We start from the raw sequence: 9,224 nt of genomic DNA on the forward strand, positions 1-9,224 counted from the left end.
AATTGGAAACACTAGACATTAGCACCTGATAGTAAGCAAGTTTGCCAATGTCTCACTTTGGGGTAATCTAAGGTAAAATTTGAATTACATTTTAATTTTGGCAATCCTCAAAAATGTATTTTAATCATTCAGTTCAACAAATATATTTTGAGCACACCCTAAGCGCCACATAGTATTTAGCACTGGGGATGCTACAGAAAACCAGAGACAAAAATCCCAGGGGGGCAGGGCTGGGTAAGGGATGGAGGGAGACAGACATTAAAGAAAGAGTAGAGGCAAAGGCAGTTAAGGGCACTCATAATATGCTATTCTCACGTGCAACAGGCTGCAATTTTAAAGTGCTGGTCAGGAGAAATCCTATTGAAAAGGTGATATTTGAACAAAGATTTTAGGAAGGTGAGGGAATTCGCCATCTGGAGAAAGTATGTCCTAGACAGAGGAACCAGCCACTGCATTCTAGAAGAAAGCCAGTGTGGCTGGTGCAGGGTGAGCAAAGAAGAGGTAGAAGCCCAGGTCCAAGGATGAATGTGGTGGTGGTTCATGGAGGTCTTACTGGTCACTTTAAGGACTTGGGATTTTACTTCTGAGTGCAAAGGGCATTGTGAAGCTGTGACTACAACAATGACATCATCTGATACATTTCCATTGGATCACATGTTGCCATGCAGAGAACAGACTTTAGGAAGGAAAGGTAAAAGTCGGTAGACCTATGAGCAGGCCACCACAGGATTCCAGGAGTTAGAGATGGTGACTCACCCAGAACGAGAGCAGAAGAGGTGGCAAAGGGTGTTTGGATTCTGTATTTATCTTAAAGGTAGGGCAAAGAGATCTTGAAGGATTGGATGAGGGGAGTTGAGAGAATAAGACTCAAAGAGGACTCAGGATTTTCAGTCTGAGCCACTAGAAAGCTGAGTTGCCATTAATTGAGATGGGGAAGGCTGCATATGGAGCCTTTTGGTGGAGGGAAGTTCAGGAGTTTGGATTTGGATATGTTGAGTTCAAGATGACTATTAGATATTCAACTATTGATTGTCTTCTGACCAAGTCAAAATTCATGATCCTCAAAGAATGCAAATTCTCTAAGGGTAGAGTCTTGTCTGTGTTGTTCACTGTTGTATCTCGAGAGCCTTGGACAATGTTTAGTATATGTAGGTTATTAATTAAAAATTAACAAATTTCTGCTAAGCACACATTATGTGTCTCATTCTGTTCTACATTCTTGGAACACAGTGGGGACAAAACAGCTAAAATTCTTGCTCTCTTGCAACTGACAATCTAGTAGTGGGAGGCTGGCAAGCAAGTGAGGTAAAATAAATTAAACCTTCTGTATGTTGGCATACCTGCTCCATAAACACTTGTTGAAAATGTTTACTAACATGTACTCAACCCAGCAAGGGAAGAAACTCAATGTGTGTTATCATAACTCAGTGAGGGGGAAACTGAGATCTTGGAGTTGGCATTCCATGCCAGCCTGACGTATGCTAAGGCCCATTCCACCAGACCATGTTGCTTCTCACAAATCCCATCCTCATCTGATAAATATTAGGGCTGAGCTTCTCTTCCAATAAGCATTTAAAGGAGATTCTGTTCAGGATTGGACTCTGTGAAGTGCAGATATAAGAAGGGCCACTCAGCCCTCCTTAATGGATCCAAACCAAGCAGGAATTCCTCTTGACATCTTGAAGTATTTTCTCACTCGACCTACCCTTTTACAAGGCTGAGGGTACCTTACTTACCCACCATTAAGTGCCACCACATTGTTTTATCTGAAAGGCTCAATTTTCAACCTTTCACAAACCTAAATGTAAGCTTTATAGTCATATAAATTTGAGGAGGAACCTCCCACCCCCACCAAAAAAATTGAACCTTGATGCATTTTCCATTCCCAGCAGCCGCAGCAGGGGGGTGGTTTGGTCTTTAGAAGCCCCAAATGATTTTAATTATTACCCCCATCACCACCTCTGCCACCAACACATTCAGCCATCTGATATTCTCTGTCTCATGCAGCAGACCACCCCAGCCTCCCCTGGGTACCCTCTGCAGAAATTCTAGAACAGTCATGATCCCTTCCTACTGTCCATTTCTGACCCAGTTTTCAAATGTAACTTGAGATCATGCTTACTTTCCCACCAACATTTCCTAGAATGTAAATGATGAATGATCATTTATCCTTGAAAATTGATTCTTTCTCTTGTTCAAGCCTGTCTGAACAGCTCTTCAAAGAGGAGAATTCCAGGGCTCTCTCCTGAATGCTGCCCTTATCACCACTGTAATTTTTAAGACAAAATTTCCAGGGTTCCTCATCGCCTGGGTGATGGCCATGTACTTCTTGATGTTGCTTCTCAGGCAACAAAGCCATCGATAGCAAGGATTCCCGACTGGCAGAGTGTGTGAACCACCAATGACTTGCCTCTTTTCCCAGGCCAACAAAGAGGTGTTAGATCCATCAGATCCTTTAGGATCCTCTGATGAAGAGATGGGCATCAAGACTTCCTTATGTTATAATTCTGAGATGTACTGAAATCCTTTCATAACTTGATATAATTTGACACAGTCCACGAACTCAGTAGAATGATGGTGTCTTAAACATTTCCCCAACCACACATTGACAAGGCATTGCCAATTTTATCCTTACAGTGATTGGTATTGTTCTTCCTAAAGAATCCAAGTTATAGTACAGAGCAAAAATCATATGGCATGGAGTGTTTAACAGTCAAGTAAATGTTCAACACCAGTGTAATGGCATCTGGCTGCTGGCCATAGGTGGGATCATAAAAGCTTTTCTAACAGAAACTGAACACATTTCGTAAGAAGCTGATGGCACCAGTAGGAATCCATCCTGGATACCACAGTAAGTCAGCAAACTCTGTCAGTAATGAGGTTATGCTTCTGGACAACACAAAACTGGCACGAATATTGTAATTTAAAAGGTAACATATAGAGGCACCTGGACAGCTCAGTTGGTTGAGCCTCCAACTTTGGCTCAGGGCATGATCTCACAGTTCGTAGGTTTGAGCCCCGCATCGGGCTCTGGGCTGGCAGCTCAAAGCCTGGAGCCTGCTTTGGATTCTGTGTCTCCCTCTCTCTCTGCCCCTCTCCTGCTCATTCTCTGTCTCTCTCTCTCTCTCTCTCTCAAAAATAAACAAAACAAAAGAGAAGGTAACATATATTTTAATCACTCTGTTCAACCACCGCCAAAAAACAAAACAAAACAATAGCAAACAAAATCTTCTCTCCTCCAATTCTTTTCATGTTCACCACCTGCACTAGAGCCCCTCTGTCCTTATTTCCTCCCTGATAGAAAAAAGGAAATCAGGTGTCAGAATTTGGAAGATATTATCATCAAAGTATTCTACTATTCATCTTATTTTGTATAGAATAGACGTGTTTTCTACATATCACTCTGGTAATTTCCCACACCGTTTCCACATAACAGGTACCTGGTCACAGATTTTGCCATAGGTATAAAAGGTACAAATTCCCACCACAGCCCAATAGCTTCAGGTTGTGCTGTTGTTGTTGTTGTTGTTGTTATTTTCGAATTTGCCTTGAAATTCTAATCTGCTGCTTCAGGCTCTATACCTACAGATTTCAAGTATTCCAATAGACCTATCTTGCAGGAATTATGTAAACCTTATATAATTAATATTTGTGAGATGTATGAAGATCCTGGCACAGAAGACAGCATTGAAATCCAAAGCTATTCTCTAACTTTCTTTTTTAATCAGTTGCCAGCTGGATTCTAGAAGGCTTCTAGTTCCAGCTCTCAGGCAAGAACATTGCTACCATTTAAAATACGTATACTGGGGTGTTTTTTTTTTAGAGGAAAAGTACAGGAGGCTAAGGTGATCGAGCTGCAGGAAGGCTTTAGAAATCCCAATTGTTCAGAAACGCATAACAATGCACAGTCAGTGGACATGCAGTCACATTTGAAATGTTTCTTTGGAGAGTTGTCTCTGCACCCTCTTCAGCGTAGTAACTATCCGCTGTCTGAAATCTTCATCTGCCCGCGAACAGACTGAAAAGGTGCAGGGCAACTAATGCTAGGGAAGGTGGGGTTCAAAGTAGAGCTAATCCTGTATCAAACCCACTGTTTACGTGAGCCGCAGATGAAAGGCCAAAGGCAGGGGTTCTAGATAAAATACGGGCTGCCCAGTTAAATCTGAATTCAAGATGAACCACGAATAATTATTTAGTGTAAGTGTCCCACTATGATGAGGGACATGCTTAGAATTCGCTGTTTATTTGAAATTCAAATTAGACTGGGCAACCTGCGTTTTTATTTGCTAAATCTGGCAGCACTAGCCCAAAGAAAATTAAAACAGTTTATTTTCAGTTGACATTATACTACCCTGCACCAATGAAAAACATAGATGGAAAGAATTATGTAATTGTCTGTTTTGTTGTAATGATTTCTACATCACTGAGACCTTGGCAAAGGTCTCAAGGTGTATAGATGACATTAAAACAGGTAAAAGACAGGTAAAATAAATGGGCTATCTTGGTGTAAGCATTGCGATGAGCCCTGAAGGATCCACACATCAGAAAATCTGATATTACATGAATTCTGTCATTTAAATAATCGAAGCTGTGGCTAAAAAAATAAGTAATGCCACACATAAATCAGTCTTATTTTACAGTCACCCCCACTTGCACATTAGTTGGACGACAACCTATTAGCCCTGCATTTCCAAGTGAGAAACAATCATTGCCTAAGGCACGCACTCCCTACTTGCCTACCTCTTTTCAGAATTGCCACTGTCTTCTAAATGAAACATCAATTTTTTCCAAACAACTATTTCATTCAGTATCTTATTAGCAAAGCAAATATTTGATTCCTAAACTAACATGTCCAATTTATGTGACAGATACTTCCAAAAGGAGGCCAACTGTTGTAAATGCTCTGGGTGTTAAGACAGCCAATCCCTTTGGAAAATCTTTTTACAATGTCCCTCTCCATTGTTTCCAGATTCTGTGGCCACCTCCTCACCTACCCACCCCCGCAGAGAAAACTTTTGCTTAAGAACATCTGATCCAACAGTCTAAATACTTGGCCGATATTTTCCTTATAAAAACACACACACAATTCAACCTGGTCCAAATGCTCAAGGTAAATTAGAGATCTGGTCAGTCCTGATGTTTTGGGGCTTTCGAGAGAAAGCCATTCTGGATCATTCAGATAACCATGAAGCTACCTCTTCCTAAGTTCTTTGACCTGAATCATCCAAAATTCGCAGCTCTAGGAATCTGACTTAAAGGTTTAGCTGAGTTGGGCTTCTGAAATGCACATTGTTTGCAAAAGGCTTTGTGGAAGAAATAAAGTCCTTCATGAGACTTCTAATTGTTACAGAGCATTTTTTGGACTGTTGTGCTGAAGCTGAACAGACACGTTGTTAACCTTTTCAAATTAAGCTCCGCTGAATATTGTCTTCATTTGCACATTAGGGTGTGCCAAAACAGCTGGCACTGTGCTAGGACATTAGTTGAGATCTTTGATTGACACAGTCTAAGCACCAGCATAGAAACTCCGCTTCCAAGAGAGGGACCTGATGGGTCGCAGTCAATAGTAAGCTTTATGTATGAGAGTAACAGAAACAATAGTGGCTAACACTTAGGGAGTGCCTACTACAGGTATATCCAGTCACTTAACACTTTCAACAACCTGATGAGGTTTTACTTGCCCAATTTTGCAGAGACGAAAACTCAGAACGGTTTGGTTACTTGCCCTAAATTACACATTCAGTAGTAATAAAACTTAGCTATGTACCTAGGCAATCTAGCTGCCAACCTCCCCCTGACCACTCGGCAACACTGCCTCAGTAACCGGACCAGGTAACAATGAGGAACTTCCTCCTTCTCAGGTCAGGTCTCTTGGGAAGGAGGGTGGCTCCTTTGTGCTACTGACTTCAGGGGAACAGGAGATAACCAGGCTAGAGAGCCTTGAGCAACCGCCACCCCCCGCTCCCAGACAACCATGCATGACCTCACTGTTCTTAAATGTGTGTGCATTTTTAGTTTATTTTTAATACTTTTATGATATAATTTATGATAAGGCTTTCCTATGCTTATGATAAGCTCTTGACCTATGTATCAGGATCTATAGTGAGAACAGACCCATAAACCTGTAGGGTGGGGTCACCCTAGGATGATAAGGGCATTCTAGATGTTAGTCACCCGGAAAAGAGCTATCTGATAAGCCCAGAGCACAAAAAGGTGGTGGCAGACTACAGTCTAGCTCTCCTGGTCTTGAGCACCAAAGGCCAACAAGTCGGCCTGGGTTCTGGGGTGGGATAGGATAGTTTCTCTGTGGCAAGAGCAGGGAGAGACAGGGCAGACTCTCCAAGACAGGAAAGGAGGATCATGGGGTTTTGTGCTTCTCTTACCTGTGCTTGCTTCCCTTTTGTTCCCTTTGCGTGCTGGAAAAGGCCTTTGGAAAGTTCTAGTGTATCTCAGATGTCTCAGTGAGAGAAGTTTTTTTTGGGGGGGGGGAAGGGAGAGATCACAAGCAGGGGAGGGGCAGAGAGAGGGGGACAGATGATAGGAAGCAGGCTCTGTGATGACAGACTGATAGCAGGAAGCCTGATGTGGGGCTCGAACTCATGAACCACAAGATCATGACCTGAGCAGATGAGCCACCCCGGTGCCCCCCAGTGAGGGAGTTTTTAGATAAATTTGGCCATAGAACACCAAAGCATGGCAATGATGGTGGTGGGAAAGGAGAAGAGAATCCGGGAGGGAGAGGGAGAGGGATGAAGATGGAAGCTTCTTGCGGGCCTGCCATCCTCCCTCCTTCCTCCATTCTGTGGCCAAAACTCGAAGTGCCCGCTTGCATTTCAATTTGGAGGCAGTACTCCTGTGTGCCTTGTACGGAAAGAGGTTTGAGAATGGTCTGTAAAATAGCCTTAACAGTTTACACCACGGTCAAGTTTGAAAGAACTGAAGACAGTCCAAGCTTTCTCTCTTCCTTTTTTAAAAATACAAGTGAATAAATATCAAGATTACTTTTGTTGACAATGCCCAAATATTTGCAAGTGTCCGTTATACAGGTAGAAGAAAGTGCTATGTATATACTGAGTGGATTTACTAAGCTAAAAAATGTCCCCTGCCAAACCCCATTTCTGGCTCAAGAACGTTATCACCTGAAATTTTTACTGGAAAATTTGCTGAAAAAGAAGGAAGAGAAGCTGGAAGAGGAGGAAGAGAAGTTAGAGGAGAAGTTGGAGGAGGTGGAGGGGAACAGAAAACTAGTAACTGCTGGGTGAAACTACCCAGAGCTTTACCAGAGGAGCTGGAGGAGGAGTCACAGAAACATGCATGCCACGCTCATTTCTGGGAATGCTCACCCCTCTTTCTTTTACCAATGCCTCTATTGTTTTTCCTACAAAAATTATATTTTCATTTCTGAAAACACCCTAATTTGGGATGCAAAGAATCTCATAAGGTATTTATGCCAATTTTTACATTATTTTCCTGACAACGAATTGCACGTAACTTCCCCTAAAGAGATTCCTTCAGATGAAAGGTTGAAAGATGTTCACAGGAGAGCCCCCAAGCTGGGAGGCTGTGACTTTCTCTGCTCAGAACCCCTGCACACACACGTACAGGGATGGGGAGGAGACGGATGGTGGGTCCACCAGCCCTCTCACTCCACTGATGGACAAGGGCAATATTCCCACCTCCAGAATAGCTGGGCTAAACTCTGAAACTGACCTAGAAAAAAAATGTTGAGCTCCTTAGAAAAATAATGCTGCAATACACTGCCTAGTAGGGTTAATATGGTAGTGCCAACTGCCAGAGCTGCCCATAAAACTTAAAAAGACAATGGAGCACCTGGGTGGCTCAGTCCTTGAGCCTGACTTCAGCTAAGGTCATGATCTCACTGGGTTCCAGCCCCTCTTCCTGCTCTGTGCTGAGAGCTCAGAGCCTGGAGCCTGCTTCCTAGTCTGTGTCTCCCTCTCTCTCTGCCCCTACCCTAGTCACACTCTGTCACTGTCTCTCTCTTTCTCAAAAATAAATAAGCATTAAAAAAATAAAAAATTAAAAAAAATTAAAAACACAAGCCACAAGATAAAATTAGGGAACAAACCTATCTATAGGCTCTACTGGCTCACTCAAGTTTTTCTGAGCTTTGAGTTTCATGAAAAGATTTCTAACGAGGAAAAAGTAAAGGCACCTTTCATGTCGCTTCGTGAACATCTCTTGCTTGGAGGGGGGCTGGCATTGCCTCAATGGCAATCCCGCGGTTTGGGATGGTGGCTGTTGCACCTGCTGGGATCCTGGCGCTCCCCGCTGAAGCTGCGTAGCCAAAGCCGCCCAGAGTGCTGGGCAACCGTGCGCAGACAGGATTGCTAACCGTGCAGATAACAAAACGGAAAAGGAGTTCTCTCAGGCTTTCAGCAAGTAGAGAAAAACAAAAACTAAGATGAAACAAAACACGCTATAACTCAAGTCTGGAAACTTTTCCTGAAAATTGCACTATCCTTTGTGAGCTGTCAGGAACCCCCTGGCTTCTTTTCAAGGGATTGTAACGACCGGTGCCCACAATTATAGGAGCCCAACAATTTGGGAGGAACAGAATTCACGCACAGAGTCCAATCGGCTTGTGCTCTGTGGTTTTGTAACATTCTTATCAAAACATGCCAGTGTCCGCGCGCTCAGGCTTCTTGTTTCCACTGCCGCCTTATCCACAGTCAGTTGCCCCTCGTCGGGCTGCCTTTTCTGGAACAACTGGGTACCCAACACCAAACTGAAATCGTGTTTGAATCTCCCCCGGCCCCCACTAAGCCGAGCTCAGTCCTGATGCTCTCTCAGCGCCCCTGCCAGAGGCCGCGGCCACTAGTCCCGAGACCCGCGCGGGGCGCGCGGCGAAGCGGTGTCGGGGGCGGCGGGTAGTTTTAGCCAACTTAACAGTTTCTGCCACAGCACGCCTTTGGGGAGAGGCTCCGGGTCACAGGGTGGAACTGCAAACCCAGGTTCGATCACGGGCTTGAGCCGGCTTCAGGCAGCTGCCGACCGGGCTGTTAGTGCCGCATCATCCCCAAGCGCAACTAAGAGACGCGGGAGACCGGAGACCAGCCAGAGACCTCAAGTCTCAGGGACCGCAAAGCAGACCCGCCGCGCGCGCAGCCACCGCTTAGAGCCATCCAGATGCGACCCCCCCCCCCCCCCCCCCCCCCCCCCCCCCCCCCCCCCCCCCCCCCCCCCCCCCCCCCCCCCCCCCCCCC

At 44.5% G+C, this 9,224-nt stretch overlaps 1 protein-coding gene across 1 annotated transcript in view; it reads right to left on the bottom strand.

Annotated features, from left to right (window-relative positions):
* PARM1 (prostate androgen-regulated mucin-like protein 1) overlaps positions 1-8,195 on the bottom strand; it is a 106,847-nt gene extending 98,652 nt beyond the window's left edge. Inside the window, exon 1 of the mRNA XM_029944902.1 lies at positions 8,174-8,195. Within this exon, the coding sequence (XP_029800762.1) occupies positions 8,174-8,180 (7 nt within the window). The 5' untranslated portion in view covers positions 8,181-8,195. The remainder of the gene's footprint in view (positions 1-8,173) is intronic.
* Positions 8,196-9,224: the final 1,029 nt, after the last annotated feature.

This window comes from Suricata suricatta, chromosome 1, assembly GCF_006229205.1.
Source record: "Suricata suricatta isolate VVHF042 chromosome 1, meerkat_22Aug2017_6uvM2_HiC, whole genome shotgun sequence".
Taxonomy (NCBI): Eukaryota; Metazoa; Chordata; class Mammalia; order Carnivora; family Herpestidae; genus Suricata; species Suricata suricatta.